Here is a 24,640-nt window from a genome sequence, read left to right on the forward strand (position 1 = left end):
TAATTGGCTGAGACTGAATCTACTCTATTTGTCCAGCAGATGGCGCCCTTCACCTGTCAGCATGCTCTGTCAAATACAGCATCTTCCTCTGACATAAGCATGTGTAAAATATCTTTCAATGAACACATGTCAAAATATCACTAAATAATAGAAATGAATTAGTCTAACATTTTATCCAGAGTGTTTCTGTTTAGTACAGTTTAGTAAATAAATTTAAAAAAATAAATAATAACACTAATAATAATAAAAATTTAAAAAAAATACTACTACTACTACTACTACTACTACTACTACTACTACTACTACTAATAATAATAATAATAATAATAATAATAATAATAATAATAATAACTGATGTAACCACTTCTGACGACATAACAAAAATGACTCAAGACATACTTTATGGCCTGTATTTCAAATAATAACTCAGTATAAAAATAGAAGAAACATTAAATAAATAAATCTTTGAAATGAGTGTTAGTCACAACAAGTCTCACTACATCATGATTTATAAATGATCTGTATTGGAACACAGCGTAGGTGCTTCTGTTCTTGTGCGCTGCATCCATCACCCACAATCAGCTAAATAATTTATAAGACTTCCCCTACTGTGAAGTGTTAAATTATCAGCCTGTACATAAATGAGCCTGACTTTCAGTTGACAGGTGGGGTTAAAGGTGACATTTCCAGGTGTCCACAGTTGGAGAGGACTCACAAAAATTCCAACAGGATTATTTTATTAAAAAAATGGGGGCCTTGAGTACTTAGCTTTGCCCCCACAGCTGGAGCAAATGTTTTATGACCAGCTATAATGCTTTTACTGTCAAGAATTAAATCTGGCAAATTACTATATAGGTTAGAAATGGAAAACTGGACTCTTCCCTATAGAGCTCAGTGGGGTGTGGATTTTGTTCTGTGGTGCAAACACAGTTGGAGCTATGAATAAGCAGGATTAATACTTCTGTATGGAAACCAGATTTATAAGAGATTTATTCAAGCTTGGTTGTCAATCCATGAAAGTAATAAAAGATGGAAATTGAATGTTCTCTGCCTGTAGGAAACATAAGGTGACAAGAGTGGACAGTCTATTCCCTACGCTCTCCTTTGCAAAAATGTCATTTTTATTGTCAGATATACTGCCAATAGCCTGAATCATCTGTTTCTTTAATTAGCTGGACCTGTGTTTGAAGACAGAAATGGGTGTCGAGGGTCTCGACCTTCTGAAGGCCACAGACCCTTTTTAACTCTTTTCAGACTGCCATTATAACAGGCTGCCTAGGTGTCTTCATGTTTTCTGTGCAATAAAAATGTCAGAAAATGTCTTTTTTGCCCATTATTTTGCACCTTTGTTTTCAGGAAGAACTTAACTTTCAGTATTTGGCCATTAATTATCATTATTATAAATAACAAATGCTTAAAATAGTGTGTTTTAGTAAAAATCTGAAACAACTGTAAATGTCCATGACAAAGCTTTTTGAGATTGCAAAAATAAACTTTCAACTACAGTCGCAGAAAAAATTAGTAGACCATTAAAAGTCATCAAAAACAAAGGTTATGCAGTCAAGTACTAACTTCTGTGTGCATCATGTGACTAAAACAGACAGAAAAGAAAACATGGAATGCCTAAAAGCACTGTTTTTGGCAGTGCAATGCCATAGATATTGATGTAAGAACTGAAGTGATTTAGTTATTATCAAGAAAACATGGAAAATGGCTCAATATCAGCTCTGAAATTGAACTCTTATGAGCTGTTTTTGTTATCATTATATTTGTCCAAACAAATGTACCTTTAGTTGTGCCAGGCACTAAAATGAACAAGAAATTTAAGAAAATAAGGGTAGTCTAATATTTTTTTCCGAGATTGTATTTTGTATCTGCTCAAACATGCTTTTTGGTCTTGAACGTTCAGTATCCATATTATGGCCTCATATGTTTTGTTATTTCCAGGCATTTTTAGCCTGTGTGGAAGTCTCTGAAACAGTTCCTTTCTACTTGTAATAGAGTCTCACACTGCTGCCATAAAGTGTTATATCGTGTCAGAAAGCTCAGGATCTCAGCTTTGCTGTTTGAATTTTGTGGATAGTATAAACAGTTCAGGAGTTACAGTAATTTGAATGCTGTTAAGCACAAAATGCAGCGCTGGAGAGACTGCAGTTGTTAAAGGGTTAATACAATAAATCTGATATGTAAAGACTTTCTGTAAAAAGATGCATCTTAAATCTTAGTTTTGATATTTGAACACTTCAGGATTTATGTGTTAAAACCAAAATAATAAAGATCCTTTTAAGTTATATGATGTGACATTTGCTTTTTGTTTTGGAACATTATTATCATTATTATCACATCATCAGGTTGTCTTCAAGTGTCAGCAACAAGTTTACGTTTTGTAATTGTGGAACTCAATGTCTATTTCTCTTTGTTTTAAATTTACATTTTAACTGATAAATTAATGAATAACCACAACTGAAAACAAAGACAGATATAGAGCAGTACACTGACTGTTGAACACCAGATAACACAGGACGGAGACAGTACAATATAGATTATTCATTTCATGGTAACAGTGTGTGCTTGATCTCTTTAAAAGGAAGTTTCATATTAATCCCACATGCAGCTGCCCAGTACATATCTAAATTCACTGCAAATATGCAATGGAGCCACACCTGTCCAAACTTGATCCTCGTTCATGCCAGACTTGTATTTGATATCACTGATCATAACAGCTGCTTGTTCCTCAGCAAGAAAAATGCAACCAACCATGTTTCTAAATCCTACAGTATATAGATTTACAGATATAGATATCTCATTTTAACAAAAATCAGAACATGTATCTGAAGCCTTGCAGACAGTATTAAGTTCAACTATTACCAGGTTTATATTTTAACCCATAAAGACCCAAACAACCACTGGCAACCAACAGCATCTACGGACATAAAATAATTAACAATCCTATCAATCCATGTAAATAATTGATGTAAAATACAATTATTCATCTTTTCATGGTCATCAGATATGACCCAGTTGGACTTTCAGAAGCTCCATAGTTACCATGGAAACACTGTCATCTTCTACAACTTTGATTCACCAGTAAAACCCATGGAGTTGGATCAATGACAGAGGATGGACACACTTGTTTTTGTACTCAGTAATTGATATCTTTGATGAGAAACTCACTTTTTCTTCCGTTTTCTCTGTTTTGATATAATAACATTGAATTTACTCTGAGTGTTCATGAACACCTGAACAAAACATAGGAAATTAAGTATTAGAAAATATATGATTTCCATTGAAAAATGCAAAATACAGAGGATTATATTGCAATAAATGGTGATAAATCACTTAAGAAAGGTTAAATAGATAGAAAAATTCATTTGGGAACTGATGTAAAAGTAGCACTGGGTCTTTACAGGTTAATGCCTTTTATCTTGTTTGTCACCTCTGAAGATTTTACATTATTTCTATCATTCAAAAAACAGCTATAAATAATAGTATATTCAATACAAACCGTATAAAGAAACATTTGCGTAATTGTTGACTAGTCTTCATGTGCAGCAGTAAAGTAACATCATGTATTTTCCATCTTCATGAAGCTGTAAAAACACTGACTGGAATGAATTAACACTTAAAACATAAATACAGGCAACACTGACTTCCTACTATATAGGTTTAAATATAGTTTAAAAGAATACTGAGCTGAATTAAACATCATTGATGATTAAACTAGATATAAATAGGAAAAAATCCAATCATATAATTTTGAGTATTTAAAAGTTTTGGTTCGCAATTTTCACCTAATTTTGCATTTTTTATCAATTTTTTTCAGAGCATTACTCTTGACTGTCTTAGTTGTGTAACAGTTTGAGTTGAAGACTTATTTTAAGTTTGTTTTTTTTTTGTTTTTTTAAATTTGAATTTTGAAAATGAATGAAATGCGCTACAGGATTTAAGTGACTTTGACTCACCTGAAGGATTCCTAAATGCATAAATATTCAGTAAATCTGACTAAATTTGACATATTTTGGAGTACATTTGACTAATTTTAAGTATATTTGATAATATCAGAGGTCACTTTGTGGTCAATGATCACATTTTCTGCAATGATAATGTTATTTATTCATCAGCATGAAAAGAAGTGATAGGAAAATAAAAAGTCATGATGATGTGATAGGCTTAAATGTATTTTTTTATATTCATTTGATAATTTCCTTTTAATCAATTTACATAGATTGAGTAGATTTTAATACAGATCATTTGTATTTTGTGTAACTTGGTTCTGAACTTTCACCTAATTTTGCATTTTTATCTAATATTTTCATAGCTTTACAATTGATTGTCTACATAAAAAACTGCTTACAATGGAATGATTTTTTTTCTTTTTTAGAATTTATTATTAAAAATTAATTAAATGAGCAAGTGAATTTAAGTGAATTAAAACAGTTTTACCTGGAGATCGGTTAAATGCAGGTATATCCAAAGACTTGCTAAATTTAACCCTTTCATGCATAGTGGTCAGTACAGTGGACAGCTATTCTACACCTGTTCTCTTGTATATTCATGAATTTTGTTGTTTTAGTTCCATATCAGCCAAAACAGAGGACACTTAAGTATCATCCCAAACACTGCAATTCATACCATTACTGTAATTTTGCAGTTCTTGATAAACCTGATCTGCACTAACATGTTTGAGAGTAAAGTGATTGTTAATTGTTATTAGACTGTAATTAATAGTTTTCTTGAACAAAAAGTTGGATTTTTTTTTGTATATTATCTCCATGAAATGAGTAACAACTACTTTTAGAGTATGTTAAAATGCGAGATAAAGGCATTAGCGGCATTAAAAATGTTTTTATTTCATATTTTTCACACAGTATACCATTTTCTGATGATGGGTTTTAACCCTTTCATGCACGAATTATGACAACCATAGTCAAGATTTTTTTCTTTCTTCTTGTTTTTATCCCCCCTTAGGCATGAAAAAAAAAGCAACTGAGTTTTTTTTAATGAAGTTACAAAAATGTTCATGTGTTTAATTTTTGAAGTAAAGAAACATGTTTAAAACCCAATATCAGAAAGTGAGATAAAAACAAATGAAAAGATTTTAGTCCTACTAATCTGATGTTTTTTCACATCTTAACATATTCTACTGCTAGTTAATACTCACTTCATGGAGGTAATATGCAAATAAATAAATAAATAAATAAAACTTTTTGTCTAACAAATAACAATTGATTTACACTAAAACATGTTAGTGCAGATCAGGTTTATCAAGAACAGCAAAGTTACAGTAATGGGATGAATTGCAGTTTATGGGACGACGTATAAGTGTCCACTGTGTTGGCTGATATGAACCAAAACAACAAAACCCATGAATATACAAGAGAACAGCTGTAGAATAGCTGTCCATTGTAGTGACCACTATGCATGAAAGGGTTAAATACATGTTTCTTTGCTTCAAAAATTAAATGCATGGTGTCCAACTGAGTGGACATTTTTGTAACTTTGTGAAAAAAAATTCAATTGCATAGTTTTTTTTCATGCCTGAAAGAGGAAACAAAAAAAATCACTCAAGAAAAAATATTAACTTAAGTTCTCATAATTCATGCATGAAAGGGTTAAATACTTTTTTGTGAAATATTTAGTAACTCTGACTAAATTTAATCATTTTTGAGAGCACATTTGACCATCTTTAACTGCTTTAGTGCTTTAAACCTACTTGATAACATCAGAGGTCACTTTGTGCTCTCTGATGACATTTTCTACAGTGATGATGATATTTGTTTTGCCACATCTTCACATCAGCATGGAGAGAAGTGGCTGAAAATAAAACTTGTTGATGAAGTGATGTTTTGATTAATGGCTCATTCAATCATTGTATTGTGTGTGTGTGAAGGGGGGTCTGTGCTCTTCTGCTGTGTCTGCGTGAAAACCCTGTCATTTGCATTGAAGTGAATAGAGCACACATGTGGCTTATGGAGCTGTGAACGACAGGCAGCAGTAGTGACTTTCCTCCACCCCTTCGACCACAGAGGGAGGGAATTAGAAGTCAAATTAGGAGAAGAGGGGCGGTTAGTGAAGAAAGCAGACAGAGAAAAAGAACCGTGAGTCACCGAAGAATCAGGCCTGGACGAAACCTCCAAAAGGAAGCAGAGGAAGGAGAGGGTTTTTTCCTCTTTTATTTATTTATAGACTGTGTTTACTCCCAAAGGAGGCGCACATCCAGCTGTGAGAAGTTGAATGTTTTACACCTCATAGTCCGCCAGAAGAAACATCTCCACCGTTCTTTTCTTTCTCTGAGAAGACACACAACTAAAGTAAGTGAATATACTTTTCTGTATATATTCCATGATGTCACTGCCGTTTGTTGTTACGCGTAATTTTACCTGGAAACGCGTGCGTAAAAGCTGCGGCGCGACGCGCATCAGGGCGAACCGGCTCCAGATAGTACCTCACACGTGGCACGGGATGAAGACAATGTCAACTTTTACCCTAAACACTAAAAAAAATCATCATACTCTGGCAAGTTTTGTTTTCAGATTAGTGTGAGAAAACACCGTGCGTAATGGGCGTTTGATGCGGGTGAAAGTGTGAGTAGAAACCACAAAATAAAAGTTAAGGTCTGACCTCAAATGAGCGGGCTGTTTAGGAAGTCACTCACTGACAGCCATGAGTTGACTCTAGTTTATTTGTTAATCACTTCCTTCCTGTAAATGGTAAACTTCTGCTTTGGTGAATCCTAGAACACCGCACGTTTAAGGCCAGCAAACACAAATATTGGTGATGTTTGGATGTGAAAACTCTCCCCCCCCTCATTGTTTTACTCACAAGTGGTGGTTGCAGGCATGTTTGGGTACAAACAAGTGGTGCCTTCAGTGACTCCCTAGAAAGTGAGACTATAAAGTTTTTATCGCCAGTTAGAACTCGAGGAACCTAACTGCTGTTTGCGTTGAAAAGTACTTTTTGTTTTAAATGTATTATTCAAAAATTAACAAAATGAGCTAAAGGATTTAAGTGACTCCTGAATGCTGCACTAGGGAGTTGGTAAGTAAAGTATTGAGTAAACCTGACTAAATTTGACATTTTTGGAGCACATTTGGCTATCTTTAATTCTTTTCAATGCTTTAAACCTACTTAATGAGATCACAGATGCTATTTTCTACAGTAATTATGTTGTTTTTTTGTTTTTTGCCACAACCACTGAAGAGAAGTGCCTAAAATGCAACTCAGTAGTTTTTTTTTCTTCCAACTTTATTGAAAACATTTGGGTATACAGTACAAAAATTTGAACAAACAGCAAGATGTCAAAAAGGGAAAAAAGCATTTGAACATATAGGTTTAAGAAAATAATGTATAGATTTAAACATACAGAGCATAATATACAAATAATAGTATAAAAAAGTAAATAAAAAAAAATAAAAATAACAAATCTAATAAATAAATGCAACAGAGAGTTCAGTCAATATTAAAAAAAAAATATTTATAAATAGCCAGGTTGTTAGAGCTTTTTTTTTTTTTATTATAAATAAATTCTGAAGATTTAATATAATTTTCAAATTCCAATAGGAAGATTTTAAAATTTGGGTGTGTTTTAGTATATTTGTTTTTATGTATATGAAATTTTCCAAATAAGATGAACAAATTTACAACAAATTCTAAATTGTGAATATCATGTTTAAAATACTATAATAATTACATTTTGGGATGTTGCAACTTAGTAGTGATGTGAGGAACGTAATTGCTGTTTAACATGAAATTCGAACATTTTGCAAAAGAAACTTCAAATGAATGATGCGTTATTTTAAGTGAAATATCTAGAAACTGGAAATGAAAATGAAGCACCCATCTGAAGTCAGAACAAATAAAACGACTTTAAATTGGATGATATAAAGTGTGAAAAGCTAAATTACAAATACTATAGATACACTTTATCCATTCTCATTTATCCAATACGTCTTATTTATTTTGTATGGACAGGTGTGGTATCATGTTAACTTGGCGCACAGGTCCCTCATGTGAGATGATGTTAGAGTTGTGATATTTCGTACAGCCCTTGAATGCGGCATCGGACTGGCCCGTTCAGCGGCCGCCCCTCGGTGCCGGTAACTGGACCCCGGGCTGAGGTCATGCCCGGGGAGAGACAGCTGCTATCCGGCCAGGCAGCATCAGGGGTTGCGTTTTTGGACTACTCGGGGAACAGAGACTCCTAGGGTGTGTGGTTTATTTTCTTGGAAACTTGTGAGGATAAAGAGTTTGCCCTGCGGTCCTTTATGTCCTGCAGAGTTTGTTAAACACGCCTGGTCGAGGTCAGAAACATCCCCACGGGGAAAAAAGAGCAAAGACTTGATGGGAGCAGAGACAGAAAGACTTGAAAGGAAGCAGGACACGTGATGAAATGTGGTCAACCTGACTTTGGAGATAAAAACATAATGACCTTAAATAATCCAAAGTGTGTCCCCTGCTCCCCTTCCTGTGCATGACCATTAACAGAACATTCAGTCATGGCAACACTGAATCATTCAGCTGCACCACAGCTCAGGTATTTCAGGAAGCACCTTCCTTTTATGGCATTACAGTACACTCTCAAAAATAGAGGTACCAGATCAGAACATTTATGTACCTATAAGTACATTTTTTTCAGAATGTTCTCTCAAAAGTACAATATTGGTCTTTAGGAGGCCAGAATTGCACCTTTAGACTATGAAAAAGGGTCCAAAATTATAATAATGGATTAGATTTACAGGGTGTCCCATAAGTCTCCATACATAGGAAAAATAAACGTTTCTTGACATAAACCATTTTTATTTATATAATATGGTCTATATGACTGCCATTTTGTCGGGAACACATTTCAATGCGTGTCCTCCACTGCTGAAGAACTATAAAGAAGAAATATAAAGAAATACATGTTAGAACCATATGTATTATGTCTCCTATGTATGGAGACTTATGGGACACCCTGTATATAGCGCTTTTCTATGAACGCGTACTCAAAGCACACACAGTGGATCCATTATTCATTCGCTCTCACATCCTCCCTCTGGTGGTGGTAAACTACATCTGTAGCCACAGCTGCCCCTCCGACCACCACCGAACATTCACACACATTCATACACCAGTGTGAGTAGCAGCACTGGAGGCAAGGGGGGTGAAGTGTCTTGCCCAAGAACACAACAGCACATGGACAGAGCGGAATTTGAACCGCCAACCCTTCGGTTATTGGACGACCTGCTCTACCAACTGAGCCATGGCTGCCCCAAAAAACGGCAGCGTATAAGGTACCCTGCAGCATTAAAAAATGTGTGTAGACCATGAGAATAGGCTATAGGCCAGGAGAACTGAACAGTAGGCCTAATTATAGTTCAAACATTAGGCTTAGCACATTATTTATTATATATCATACTGTAATTACTCTATATTATATTTAATAATAATAATTTGTGTTTTAATTTAATAGCCCAATTAGCTCAATGATACTAGCCTAATAATTTATTTAGCTTATTAGAACCTCTGATTATTGCCATAATCTCTGTTTTATCAAGTTTTCATTCACACCTCCATGTCTTGATGTCGTAGCTTGCCTATGCCATTTTTTTTTCTCAATTAGGCCACCGGTTCAAACTTTAAACATCATGGCATTATCAACTATACGAGAGTTTTCTTTCTATGTAAAGTACTTAAGGTACAAAAATGGATCATTTCAAGAGGGTACAGAAGCTGGTACCTCTATTTTTGAGAGTGTAGGAGTGTCAAAGTTATGGTCCATGAGCCAAAACCAGTCCGCCAAAGGGTCCAATCCAGCCCCTAGGATGAAATTATGAAATACAAAAATTACACTGAAGATATTCACAATAAAGAGTGTCGAAACATTTTAGTTCAGGGGCCACGAACAGCAAAATTTGATCAGAAGTGGGTCAGACCAGTAAAATACTATACCTATGAATGATGATGACTCCAATTTTTTCTTTGTTTTAGTGTAAAATTACATGAAAATGGTTACATTTACAAATTATCCTCTCACAAAAATTGTGAATAACCTGAACAACAATGATCAATATGGAATGTCATATGAAAAGTAAGTGCAATTTTAACAATGCAACACCTATATTGCTAAATGTTTTATGCCTTTGTGATTTGTAAGTTGTAATGCACATGTGGAAATGATAAACAGAGGTGCAATATTGTTAAAATTGCACTTGCATTTCTTAAACAATTTCAGGTCTATGTTATTCACATTTTTTAAAAAAAAAAGATAATTTGTAAATGTAAATATTTTCGTAATGTAATTTTACATTTCTCTCTAAAACACGGACAAAAGTTTGGAGTTGTTATTATGTTTATTATTTTACTGGTCTGGTCCACTTCAGATCATATTGTGCTGACTCCTGAACTAAAATGAGTTGACCACCCGTGCGCTACAGCTTTCACCTGCTCTCCCTCCACACACTTAACAGCTTTATGATGGGGGATCGCAAGTGTCTGCCAACCTTTTAAAGCCCCGCCTCTTCATGTTTTAACTTGTTTCCACATCTTTGTTGTATGTGTTGACCTTCCCACGTCTCCACAGCATGACTGTCGACCTGTTCTACGAGTTGACACCTTCTTGTAACAGCGTCTGTGGTAACTATAAGCGTTAAAGTGGCGGGAAAATGGAGAGGAAGAATGTGTGAGGAAGCTGAAGTAAAGGTGAGGCAGAGGCAGAGCTTTGTCTTGAACTTGTGCAACTGCACGTGGTTGTAAAACCTGAGCCCCAACAGAAACGGACACCAACGTTTTTTTTTACGTAAACACACGCCGTTTTCATGACAGTGTAGCTATGACTCCCTCACTTTAACAACAAATCCTCTGATGAACTGTGTTCGGTATTGTTTACCCGTATGCTGCCTGTCTGTGTATGGGAAGTGTATTTATTGTGTGTTGATGGGCGGTCACAGCACACTAAATCCAGTCCATGTGACAGTAGCCTCTAAACTTAGGCCTTTAATGGTCTGTGTTCTTCAAAGACTGTTCTGTCCATCTGTTCTACTTTTTATGAACAGTGTGTTTGTTAGAGCTGCAACAACTGGTCATTAAAAGACTATTAAACTAATTACCAACTGTGGTTAGCAGGTAGTTTTCTCCAGATTCTTTTGGTTTCTTCACTTCTCTGTAACTGTAAACTAAGCACAGTGTCTTTAGTTTCTGGACAAAACCAGACCAATGTCACTCAAACTTCTTAATCTCAACACCCAAAAGGACCCAAACAAACAAAATGACAGAATTAATTTTTGCTGCCTCTTCTGCTGTTAAAACTCTTGTTCCATAAAGTCCCTTTTAATGTAATTTTTTTGGGTGTTTTTGTACTTTTTTCATTATTTTTGTGTCTTTTACACAGTTCTTGTCTTGTTGCATCTTCTTCCATCTTGTTGTGTAATTTTCACACTTCATTTTTCTTCAAATATTATTGTCTATTATATCATACTACTACATATTGTATTGTCTTCTGCCAATGTATGATGTAATAACATCTCTAGACTTGGTAAGCTAATTGCTGCACACCATTGATATTTGTATCTAAAGTTGTGGGTGACACAGTGGTGCAGTGGATAGCACTCATGCCTCACAGCAAGAAGGTCCTGGGTTCAATTCCAACACCAGTCGATGGGGATGGGACCTTTCTGTGTGGAGTTTGCATGTTCTCCCTGTGTCTGCTTGGGTTCTCTCCGGGTTTCCTCCTACCATTCTAAAACATGCACTGATAGGTGAATTGGTTAAGCTAAATTGCCCATAGGTGTTAATATAAGATTGATTGTTTGTCTCTATATGTTCAGCGCTGTGATGAACTGGCAACTTGTCCAGGGTGAACCCCGCCTTCGCCCCTATGTAGCTGGGATAGGCTCTAGCGACCCCCGTGACCCTAGTGAGGATAAAGCGGGTTCAGATAATGAATGAAGTTGTGAAATCGTAAACAAAGGCAACAGACACACTTTAATAACCGCTCAGACAAAACATACACTACACTCATTGAGTGGACTTTTTTCATTTTTTTTTGTGGATGTGGTAACGGGGATTTCTGAAGATTACCGGTGCTTAATAGCCCTGAGAGTTGGCACAGTTTGTTTCAAACACAGTAACGGACCCACTAATCAAACTATTTCTCCGGTATTACACTGTTTTATTGGCAACAGTTTACAGTATTAGACAACCATCTATGATCAGCCACAAGAACCACATGGACTGATAGATAGATAGATAGATAGATAGATAGATAGATAGATAGATAGATAGATAGATAGATAGATAGATAGATAGATAGATAGATAGATAGATAGATAGATACATACATACATACATACATACATACATACATACATACATACATACATACATACTTTATTAATCCCAAGGGACATTCAAGTATTCAGCAGTTTTGCATACAGCACAAGAAGACAAAACAAAACGGGCAGGTTAGTATATACTCTAAAAAAACTTGCTAAAAGACTTGCTCTAAAAAACTTCCTGTACAATACAGTGATCTAAAGTGATTTGACAGGTAGGTGTAGTCAAACTACATAAGGGGCATAGATATTCTACAGTCACGTTGGATGCATCCATTGCAAGCAGAGATACATCATGTTCAACCCTTAGGTTTCAATGAAGCTTCACAGGATTTAATACAAGTGTCTAATGTATGCAGATGCTATTGAATATCAAGGAGCTAGAAACCTGGAAAAGACTGAACAGTCAGAGTTATATGGATGCTGAGATGCATCATCTAAGAGCCCATGGTTGGACAAACTATTTTTCTTGATTAATCAAGTAGTTCCTCTATAAAGTGTCAGAAAACGTGTCTCCCAGCACCAAAAATTAGGCCCGCAATTGTCTTAATAGGTCAATAAACCAAAGACATGAGGTTTACAATCATAGAGGAGGGAAAAACTCATAACATATTCATGTTTAAGAAGCTTCAATCACAGGATTTCCACTAGGATTGACTGTCTTTAATAAAAAAAATAGTTGATTAATTTACCAGCTGACAACATAATCCAGTGATTGTCACAGCTCTAGTCTAGACGATGTATTTTGTGAGGGAATTAACAAGTTATTTCAGGTATTGTACATTTCCAGTGCCGCATCAGTGAGTGTCGTCTCGGTCCGTTGCCTCGTCTTTGAGAGTCGGGTCGGGCCTTTCGGCACGGGGTGTCAGTTACAGAGAAATCCCCCTTTTCAGACTCTCTTTTCAGCACAAAGGCGGTTCAGTGGGCTATGGATAATTGCATTAGACACACGCCTCCAGAGCCCACAGGCACACGCAGAGACAAATCAGTCCCATTAGATCGTCCCTGCTTCTCCAACACATGCTCAAATGGAGACCCTCATTAAGAACTACTAAAAGTGCTTCCTGTTTGGCCCCATGACTTCAACCCTCCCATAAATTCTCTGAGACTTTGATCCCTCTCATCCCATCAACTTCTTTTAAGTTCAACGCCAAATAAGAGCTGGTTTTACATTGATCTATAGTCTTTTAATTCCATTTTCTTCTGTTTCTAGTGTGTTCAGTCTGTTCTGGGTCACCATGACTGGACTGGATAAAAGTTGTAAAACCCGGACCTTTGTGTGTTTGCTTTCCAGGTGGTCATGACCAACCAGATTATATTTGCTCAGTTGCGTCATTGTTTTTGTTGCTTTTGTGTGTTGTTATTTACACAAAACTTGCATCACCACTCATTCTGATCCCTGTGAGATAAAAACCTAAAACTACACTGCAGCTACAGCCAGTGAAGAGATTATCATTTCCTGATATATCTTTAAGCTTGTTTTCAGAGGGAAATGTAGCCGTTTTAAGAAGTGACCCTTATTTCCACAACAAAAAGAGGCAGGTTAAGCTCGGCATTGTTTCACTTGGGAAAATCAGGAGTGAAATAGTTTATGTGTTGACAGTACCGTTGGTGGGTTGTTAAAGACAATGCAGCACTAGGTGTTAAAGTACTCCGCGAGGATTTACAAAACAATGAGTGGTCACACACACAGTCATTAAGGAAATGAGGAGAAAAATGTACTATCTCAGGAGACAGGAGGTCTCCAATCATGAACACAATGAAATATCACAGCTAGGAAGCAATTCGAAGATGGAAGAGTGGAAGAGCTGATGTTTGAGAGAAATACTGACATGATCTACAAGAAAAGCCAGGAGCGTCTCTTTAGTCTTAGAAAGTCTAGGTTGATTTAACCCCGATGGCCATGTTTTATTGTTCTTTTATCAAGTCTGCAATTACTTTTCCTTTATTAGTTGGTTCCAATCACTTATGGTAAAGCAGGAAAACCTACTCAATAAGGTGGTTCATGTTTGCACTAAAATAACTGGCACTGCTCAAAAAACACTACAGGACCTTTACAACAAACAGTTACATAAGAAAGCAGAGTCCATCTTGCTAGATTGCTCTCATCCTCTTCATCAACAGTTTCAGTTTCTTCAATCTGGTTCACTTCTTAGACTTCCACTTGCTAAAACTAACAGATACAAACATTCCTTTGTACCTTCAGCTATTGCCCTATACTAAACTCCAGGAGAAAAATGTAGTCTATCTGTAGTGTTGTTTTTAACCCCCTTTTTTATTGGTTTGAAATCCTGTGCTTTTACAGTCGCAGAAAAAATTGGTAGACCAACTGGTGTTTTCTTCAATTTCTTGTTCGTTTTAATGCCTGGTACAACTAAAGGTACATTTGTTTGGACAAATATAATGATAACAACAAAAATAGCTCATAACAGTTTAATTTCAGAGCTGATATCTAGACATTTTCCATGGTTTTCTTGACAATAACCAAAATCCCTTCAGTTCTTACATCCATATCTATGGCATTGTACTGCCAAAAACAGTGCTTTTAGGCATTCCATGCTTTCTTTTCTGTCTGTTTTAGTCTCATGATACACACAGGAGTTAGTACTTGATTGCACCACCATTGTTTTAGATGGTCTAATAATTTTTTCTGCGACTGTACATTTATACTTTTTATCTATATTTTTACCCTTACTGATTTGAGTATATTTATTTTATTATGTATTCATGTATTTGATAGATTGATGTGTATTTGTGTGTTGCTCCGACTGTTGCACAACAATTGTCCCATTGGGGACAAATAAAGTGATTGATTGATTGATTGATTGATTGATTGAAGAAAGGGGAAAAAAGTCTGACTAAATAACAGCATATAAATATAGAACGATATAAGATTTTTTTTTATAATTAAACTGTTATTTTGATATATAGGCAAAAATCAACTCCATCTGACTGTACGTGTTTAGGTTTTTAGTTCTTGGTCAGGTTCCTACTTTATATAAAAACATTATATATGGTTTAATTGGTCATAATAATTGTGAAGTGTTAATCATTTTACGAAGAGGTAATGCAATCCAACTTTCTTTATAAAGCACATCTAAAAACAATAGATTTGGCAAAAGTGCTGTACAAACACCAAGCAACCGTAAAAGCAATAAAACACAAAAATACATTCAAATATTAAATGTATTAAAAGAATAAAGACATAATACAGAGAAAAATGACACATGACAAGGCCAAAAAAACGAAGTATTTTTAAATATTGAAATTTAAGTGTTAGGATAAGTTGATATTTCTCTAACCAGAGGTTTAGCAGCCAAAGATCAAATTATTAAAAAATCAGAAAACCTAAGCAAGATATTTCTGTACTGCAAATTTGTTTACCCCTAATGATTGTCATTGATACTCATTGCTTTTTGATGCTTGTTACCATCCAACCTCCTTCTGTCATACTAATATTTTTTGTCTTTCTCCAACTCTCCCAGAGCAGCGATGATGCCCTCTCTCCTCCAGGCCTACAGAAGGCGCTGGTGGATGGCGGTGACGGCGGTACTAGAGAACCTGCTGTGTTCGGCTGTACTCCTGGGCTGGGGATCCCTACTGATCATGCTCAAAAGAGAAGGTTTCTACTCACACCTGTGCTCAGGTAAATTAAATGCTTACATCAGTAACTGGCAGTCTTTTTCTTACCATACGTAACAAGTGGTGCCAGGCGCAACAAACCCTACCCCTCGCATGTATTGTTGCTTACTTTGACATCGAATCAGCGGATGTTGTCATATCTACGCTTGTGGTGATGTCAGCATATCAACTGCCTCTATATATGTGCGAAGTTTGAGGTAAATTAAAACTTAATCGATGTTTTTAAAGACATTTGTAATTTCGGTCATTATAAGTAAATGGGAGAGAAAAAAAAAGATTAAAAATATTTAAACTTTGACATACTTTTCCCAAAATGTAATCAGATCTATTCTGGGTCACTGCCAATCTATAAACCGAATTTGGTATGAATTCAACCAATTGTTTTGCTGCTACAGACATTTGAAATTTTGCCCATTTTAAGTAAATAGGGGGAAAAAAAGATTTTAAAAATTCATAAAAAATTTGAACTTTGACCTACTGTTCCCAAATTGTAATGAGATCTATTCTTGGTCACTGGCAATCTATAAACCCAATTTGGTATGAATTCAACCAACAGTTTTGCTGGGTATGTATTTGCTGATTTGTGATTTCACGGCACTTTCATCCCTCTCATGTCCTCTGTGCTTGTTCCTGCAGTAAACGACTCTGTGGTCGTGACTTTGGGGAACTCCACCAGTGGAGATGTGGAGGAGTGGCTCAGCTGTGTGGACCAGGAGGAGATGCTGAATCTGGGCTTCACGATCGGCTCCTTCTTGCTCAGTGCCACCACTCTGCCTCTTGGTATCCTGATGGATAAGTTTGGGCCTCGACCCATTCGCCTCATGGGCAGGTAATGGATCAAACCTCAGACTGGTAATGAACGACTGTCTGTGGGATTCATGGCATGTGAATATGTATATGTGTTAACGTGTTGGGTTTTCCTTATTTATTTTGAGCAAATACCAGCTATTTCTCAGAGTCACATGGAGACTGAATGTCAGAAATGTGTCGCATATCTGCAAATGATAGTGAGACTGACAGTAAAAAAACCACACAAACCAGTATCCCTTACTACTGAGGTTATAGTAACCAGCACTGTCAGTTGACATTCCATCAGTGGGAGGAGTAAAGATTGGCTTTTGTGTTTTCCCTCTGACTCAATGACTGTAGGCGTGGTACTAGTGTGTGTAGTATTAAAAAAAGTTGTTAAATTCTTCTCAGGGTGTGAAAGTATGCCAACACAACTGTATTCTACTTTCTCCACGTGCTAATGAACTCAGTTAATCAAATCTTACTACTGCACAGGATTGCTTTATGGTCTTATTATTTATTTAAGCAGCTGGGAAAGTCAGTCAGTATTACGGCTGATAAAAAGTGTCGATTGACAAGGTGATGACAGCTGTAAACTGTAAAACTTTGCATTTAGATCTGCTGCTCTTCTCTTATTGAACATTTTCATGACACTGTTACTCACATGTTGTCAAAGGTAGATGTTTGTTCAGGGGCTGTGAGTCACTATGGGTTATCTTCTGATGTTCCTGACTTCAGCCCCAGGGAGTTTCTGTCTTGATTCCTCGTTAATGCAAATTCAATCTGTTTTTTGTTACAGCTCATGTTTTGGCTTGTCCTGTGCTATGATGGCACTGTCCGCCTATGACCCTGAAAGTAAGTACAAACACTGGCATGAAATATCAATACGTTTCATCATTGGTGCTAAAGATTTACCACTTCTGCATCCTGAGCAGAGAGATCTTAGAAATGGCTTTAGTTTACATTCACCAACGGCATGATGGGAAATTTTTAATACTTAAAGTTTTGCCCTAAAAGGCTAGTTTATTTATATAGCACATTTCACATATAGCACCAACTAGGTTTGCATATATAGCAGAATAAACAATAAAAGTCTTAGATATTAAAGTATATTTAGAAGAAAACAGAGTACACTGAAGAAAAGAATGAAAATTATATGTAAATATTAAAAGAATAGACCAATAGACTCCTTACTTGCATTGCAATAAGACTTGTAGTGCAACAAGAATATGTACGAATGCTGATAAGGAATGGAAGGTAAAGTGTTCATTCATAGCTGCATGAAAAGAAAAATGTTTTCAACCTGGATTTAACTGAGGTTTGCACATTGCATTAAAAAAAGCATTAAGAAATGGTGGTATTTATTATTTTATGGGTAAAGTATCATGTTAAGGGGTTGGTTTAAGCAAATGTACTAGACTGACGCTATAAGTAATATAAATGAAGGAATCATACTTGGATCATGTGTTATAATCTGTTGAAAACTTTGACAGAAAAATTATGATGTAAATGCCAAAGTATGTAGATGTATGAGTAGGCCCCAAAAATGCAAACCGCAAAACTATCCATGTAACCACTAAATGTGACAATCATCAAAGTAAAACATGTGAATTTTGAACTGAAATACTGGTGAATTAAATCCATTTCTCCAGGGTAAGACCAGGAACTGGCTGTGCACCAACTGAAAATGCAGTGCCTTATATTGTACTGATTATGAAGCAGATTTAGAAGTTATAGTTGGTAAAAACTGAAAAAATGAATAAATTGGATACACACAAAGCAGACTGTATGCCCACTAAATACAACACAGATACAAAAAGATGTCATCCTGTAGTGTAAAACAGAAACAAATGGAGGAGTTGCTAACAGCAGGACAATAATGAAACTCATTTTGTGGCGAGAGGACTACTCCTGAGGTATCTAGAAATGAAACAAAAGAATGAAAAAATAAGATATTGTTCATACGATGCTTATTAAATTCAATTTGCCAGTGTTGTGCCTAAGTCACACTTTATTGGCATATATATTGGTAGAAATAGGCTAAGTATGTTGATTGTTTTTACATATTAGTCACTAATCCTTGAAGGATAAGCATAGACTGTATAGGATTAGAATGTAGACCCTACTATGGATTTGGATGCAGCTTTCTCGTACCCTGTAAACTGTTATTTTCATAAAGGTCACAGTTAAAAGGGTCATATGTAGTATTTATATTCCAAACTCTCAACAGTAGGGGGAAGTTGTGTACCAGAACACATTTAACTACCAAAACCACCAATGAATCAACACTATGTATCCACAGACTGTAGACTCATTGTTTAAAGTATGAAGCTTGTTGACGCACATCTGTATTACAGGATCATCAAGTTTTCTTTGTCAAACAAAAACTTATAAGTGATTAATTTGACAGTTTGTCAAAATAACACTGTGCCTTATAATCTTCATGTGCTGCATCAACTGATAGTTTACATTATAGCTCTGTTAGCTTAGATAGAAAACAGCCACAGTAAAACTACAAATCAGTTCCATTTTCTGTACAGTTTGTGACATAAATTGCTGCACAAAAGATCTGTTTGGAATCATCAAAACTGTCACAGTTTAGTCTGAATCATGGATCAACAAATGGCAAACCAAGCAAAGATAATAAACCTCACATAATAAGTTTATACCTTCATAAGCCTCATTATTAAACTCACCCATGTAAAAGAAACACTATGATTTCAGTATCCAAGTCCATTCTTTTAATTTAAAGCTGTGTCCGGTGATGAAAACATTAACGATGCTTTTAGCTTTTATCACTTTGTCACTTTATTTGACTCTATAAGGGTTTTTTTTTTTGTGATTTTCATCCCATCATGTTACTTTTTGATGCTTTGGTTGAAGGCCCTATGTTATGGCCATGAGACCAACACAGTGACTCATTACTCCCTCTAGTGGTCACTTAAATCTGCAAAACTGTTGGTGTGGTTAAATTCAATTTATCGCTCTTCAGTTCAATGTAACTTCAGCATCATTTCAGTGCTCTTTATTCTAAACACTTTAATAATGCTTTCAGGTCATTTTTTTAGTATCTGAAAGTAGAAATACTACACATTGCCCCTTTTTTAAAGAAAATGGAATTGTCAGCTGAAAGTACATTTGGTGGCCGACAGTCTTCTTTTGTTCTGAGATGTATATTTTGATACTAATTCTTCTCCTTTTCTGTAGCGCTGTCCGCACTCATCTTCTTGGCTCTGTCACTTAACGGCTTCGGAGGCATCTGCCTAACGTTCACCTCGCTTACGGTGAGTCACATATAACAATGCACATCACATTATGTCATCATTTAAGAATACATAACATCCTTATGTAAAGATCACGATTTTGCCTTTAAGGGTGTAACATGTCACTGAACTATGTGACAGTTCAGTGCAACAACCATAACTTGATTGCATAACTTACATTCTGAGAAATTTGTAGTGTAAGATCAAAGTTCCTGGAAGGAAAGAGAAGGAAGTTTTGGTAGCCAAAAGTTGCAGCATGGTCAGCCCTCTGTGTCTGTCAGCTGAGGAAACAGTACACTTGGAAGAGGAGCTGTATTTGTTTACACTTGTTTCAGGCATGTGTTGTTGCGTGCGGTGTGTCAGCTGGTATCAACATTTTTAAGTGTGGATTATATTTGCTACCCGTGTCCCAGCAAATGCTTTGGATTTGTGCTTTGTGTTGGTACAGTGTGCTATGTTTCTGTCTGCACATGACTTGTCACAGATGGAAAGTGTCTGTCTGTGTTTCCACCAATAACGTCCTGCGGTTGACCACACACCCTCCCCTGAGTTCAGCCCACTCACCTCTACCCAAAACACTCAAGGCCACTTCTTCTCTTGTCTTTTCCTCCTTTCTTCCTTCCTTCTTTCCTCCTTCCTTCCTTCCTCCTCTTCTTTTCTTTTCATTTCTTTTCATCTGTCCCTTTTCGCCCCAGTATGTTCCCACTCTTTATGTTTCTCTCAGCAGAAAATCAATGAGGAACCTTTTCAACTCGGCATGACTGTGCACACATGTGGATGAACAAATGTGTGCTCTGTTAAGTACACGCAGGGAACTGAACGTGAAACAGATGGCGAGATAATATAAGTCAAAGTTACATGCAGACAGGTGAACCTATCCTATGTATAGCCTTTGTGTCGGATGCATCAGGAAAGCCATAAGTTCAGGTGATGCTCTTTCAGAGCCACTTAGGTTGATACGAATAATTGTTCATAAAATCCTCCACGTGAAATATGTATAGTCGGAAATACATTATTTAAGGCCAGAGAACTTTCATTTCAGTTCATTGTAATTTACTGGAAAGAATTTAATGAATATTGTCAAAGTACAAAATTACAATAATATAATAAAAGAAGAGTAACGTTTCACACCCTTTTAAGAAAATATTATAGTTAGTACAGCTACAGGTGTGTCTTAGATAATAGTGGATGCAACATTTTCTGGTAATGTACAATTTTTATAGAGTATATGTCCCTCATCAACGTGTAAGACTAAATAATGGTCACATTTTGTTCTTTTACATATATTTTTCTGTACAGTTTTTAGTGCTACTTAATATATCTGTAGTTTTGTATATAGTTTTCTTCATGTTATATTTTTTACCTAAATTCATACTTTCAATATTAGTATCCCTATGCTGCTATAATATCCCATCCTGCAACTAATAATGGATTACTGTTTCTTATCTCATCACCTTAAAGGTGCAAAATACATCAGGAAGACGTGTGTAAAATGAGTCAGACATCCTGGATGTTTCTGTTGAGATTTAGTGTTGGGTTTAGCATTTGAGTGTAAACATGATAACGCTTCACTGACAAGCTGAGTCATATGAAAACAAAATATATTGTCAGACAGAAGGAGGAAATGTTCTTTGAAAATAGCTCAACAGCCTGAGTCAGTATTTATGTCTGTCACGCACACACACATACACACATACACACACACACACACACACACACACACACACACACACACACAGGCGGACATATTTGGGAATAAAACTAAATTTAATCAGTGGAGAGGAACATCAACATGGAAACTTTCTTTCAAAACTAGACACAAACAAACACGTAACTACTCGTCTATTAAACATAAGAATATCGCAGATGCATTTGAGGTAAATGTGTCTGTCGTCTTTGTCGCTGTTGGTCTTGCTGTCCCTCTCTGAATCTTGGATTGGTTTCAACGACCTTCACAGTGTTATTGTTGTTGTTGTTGTACTGATGATGACAGAGCACATGGCCTGACAGGCACACATGTCAGCCTTTATTTATGCACATATATATTAATCTATGCAGCTTTCAGACATTTAATGGTTTTATCAGAAAATATCCATTGCATGACTTCATGTATGTTCACATATATACGCAAAAAACAACATATGCTTAAAAATGCAATTATATTTTCCAGAATATTAATGTGAAACTATAAACTCTATCAAACTACATGATTCATATGATTTGATACAGTAGAAAAATGGGATTTTACCAACTTCAATGACAAATGTCAGTACATGACTTTACTGAAAGTTTAGTGGACTCCATTTACATTTCTGTTGTGTACACATTAATGTTGTGTGCAATGAAAATACTGAGATTTGTAGCAAACAAAAGCATAAAACTGGCAGAAAAAAGCTTTTACATGTTATGAAAGCTCCTGTAAGGTTATAATTTACTTCAGGTTTCAGTGAACAAAATCTGTTGACTATAGAAGGTCAAATGATTTTGGTTTTCTCCAACTGGATTTAATATGGTTTATAGAGGAAAATACTTCATAAAATAAATAAATAGGCAAAAAATTTAGTGGTGTTTGATCTCTTCTAAACACATTCATTTTTTCTTTTGGACCAAGTTCAATTGATTTTCCATTTAACCGCCACAGTTATAAAACTGTTACTTGATGGATTTTAATGTTTGTCCTCCAGCTGTTTATGTAACAGTTCATTATGAATGTGGATAAAACTGGTCTGAAAAATACCCTCGTCTTGCACTGTGACACTTTTTTCACAGTGATTGATGTTTAATCTTTGCTGACACCCCTGTATGGCTGTGAGCATTATAATAAAGTGTAGTTGTTCAACTTAAGCATGATTCAGCCCTGCCTTAAGAGTTCATTTCTTCAGCTCTGGGCGTCCTAGATCCTGAAATCACCTGAACAATGCATGCCAGGAATGTACTGTATGAGTGTGACGGAACGGTGTGTCACCTGCCTCCATCATCACAACCTTAGGACTGAGGACAGTCCTCTGCAGTTAACTGTAACACATTTAGATTTGCCCTTCAGAGGTATGCTTTGTACTTACAAACCTGTAAGACTGGGAAAAAAAAACACTTATATAGAATTTCCCTGCACTCACTGCACTCTGAAGGTTGGTGCGGCTGCTTATTGAGTTAGAGAAGTCCGGGTTATAACACTCAGAGAAACGGGAAGTGTCAGCTCTTCAAGTTCATTGTGGGTCAAGCTACTATTGATGTCTATACAAGTAGAAGAAACAGAACAGAGAGGCATCAGATGATGATGCTGTTTTTCTATTTGTGACTGTGCGAGTAAATTGAATGTGGTTTATTATCAGGTGGGTTTTCTTTGGTCTGTTGCTGCAAACAATAACAACAGGTACAGCATTAGGTAACATAGTGTGAGGATATTAAACAGTGCACTTAGTAATAAATAATAATAAATGTACAAAATACAATAACGTTCATACACATTTAATATATATTATACAATGACAGAGTGATATTAAGATATAGGTGGCTGTGGAAATATTATATTTCAGATCTGCAGTCTCTGAATTTACTTTTGTTTACTGACTATTTTGGTATTTTTGCCTTGTTTAATGGTGTACGGAGTAGGATTTTTAAAATCATGTATTGCGTAACACTCAAATTCACTACAGTTATGAGACCTGTCAGTTTTGTCTCTGCTGATTTTGACAGTGAAGAGAAGCGAGCGACTCCAATTTTAACTTGATATGTACGGAAAATCGTGGATCTGAGATAAGAAATAGTCACTTAGGAGAAAACAGTGCGTTCATCTACATCTGTCCACTCTTTTGGGTTATATAAGACAAGCACAGCTGGACATGGACCCAGAGCCGACGCTGTGAGGGGAAGGGTCTCGACCAGTCTATGTAAAGTGAAAAAGGAGGCAGAGGCAGAGGCTGAGGTGGACTGAAGGAGCCGGTGTTAATCAGCCACGGTTTAGTGTTTCCTGCTGCGAGTTCCACCGAGAGGGGCTGCAGCTGCACTGAGGGGAGATCAGAACCAGAGATCAAAAAAGAAAAAAAATGTCTTGCTACTTTCACTTTTTTCACCATTGTTCATTTTTAGAAGCCTTGCCCCTTTCTTATACTCACCCCCTCTCCCACATGTTGGGAGTGCTGCATTGAAGTTTCAGTCTCATTAAGCTACAATTTGGCCCATTCACTGTGTGATTAAAGTCTTAATTAAACTCGGTGCCAGATTCTTACAACACCCAAGTGAGTGAGCACAGCAGGACTAGAGCCTGAACTGATTAGTAATGGCAAGAGAACAGGCAGAGCTCCATTTGTGTGTGACTTTCTGACATTGGCTGACCTCAGTGTACCTCCATACAGTCACGTGTTCCTGTCCACATCCCCCCAGTCGCAGTAACATGCAGGACATGTGCTGGAGTACCATGTGTAATATGTATTTTATGAGAACTGCCAGAACATGGTGATGGGAATCACGCCTGCTGCTGCACATGCAACACCACATGCACTGACACTTTGGGCATTTTTCCCCTCATTCTCACACTTAAATCTCACTGACAAATTGTGTAGTAAGTTAACTGAACCTGAACCTGAACCTGAACTTGATCTACACCTGAAAGCAAACATCAGCTAGCTGTCACCT

The 24,640-nt window shown here is 36.2% G+C and overlaps 1 protein-coding gene across 1 annotated transcript in view; it reads left to right on the plus strand.

Moving 5' to 3' along the window:
• The first annotated feature begins 6,074 nt into the window (after positions 1–6,074).
• slc43a1a (solute carrier family 43 member 1a) overlaps positions 6,075–24,640 on the plus strand; it is a 28,369-nt gene continuing 9,803 nt past the window's right edge. Inside the window, exons 1-5 of the mRNA XM_030145620.1 lie at positions 6,075–6,311; positions 15,797–15,957; positions 16,590–16,782; positions 17,542–17,597; positions 19,950–20,026. Coding sequence (XP_030001480.1) covers positions 15,804–15,957; positions 16,590–16,782; positions 17,542–17,597; positions 19,950–20,026 — 480 coding nt within the window. The 5' untranslated portion in view covers positions 6,075–6,311; positions 15,797–15,803. The remainder of the gene's footprint in view (positions 6,312–15,796; positions 15,958–16,589; positions 16,783–17,541; positions 17,598–19,949; positions 20,027–24,640) is intronic.

This window comes from Sphaeramia orbicularis, chromosome 10 (genome assembly GCF_902148855.1).
Source record: "Sphaeramia orbicularis chromosome 10, fSphaOr1.1, whole genome shotgun sequence".
Taxonomy (NCBI): domain Eukaryota; kingdom Metazoa; phylum Chordata; class Actinopteri; order Kurtiformes; family Apogonidae; genus Sphaeramia; species Sphaeramia orbicularis.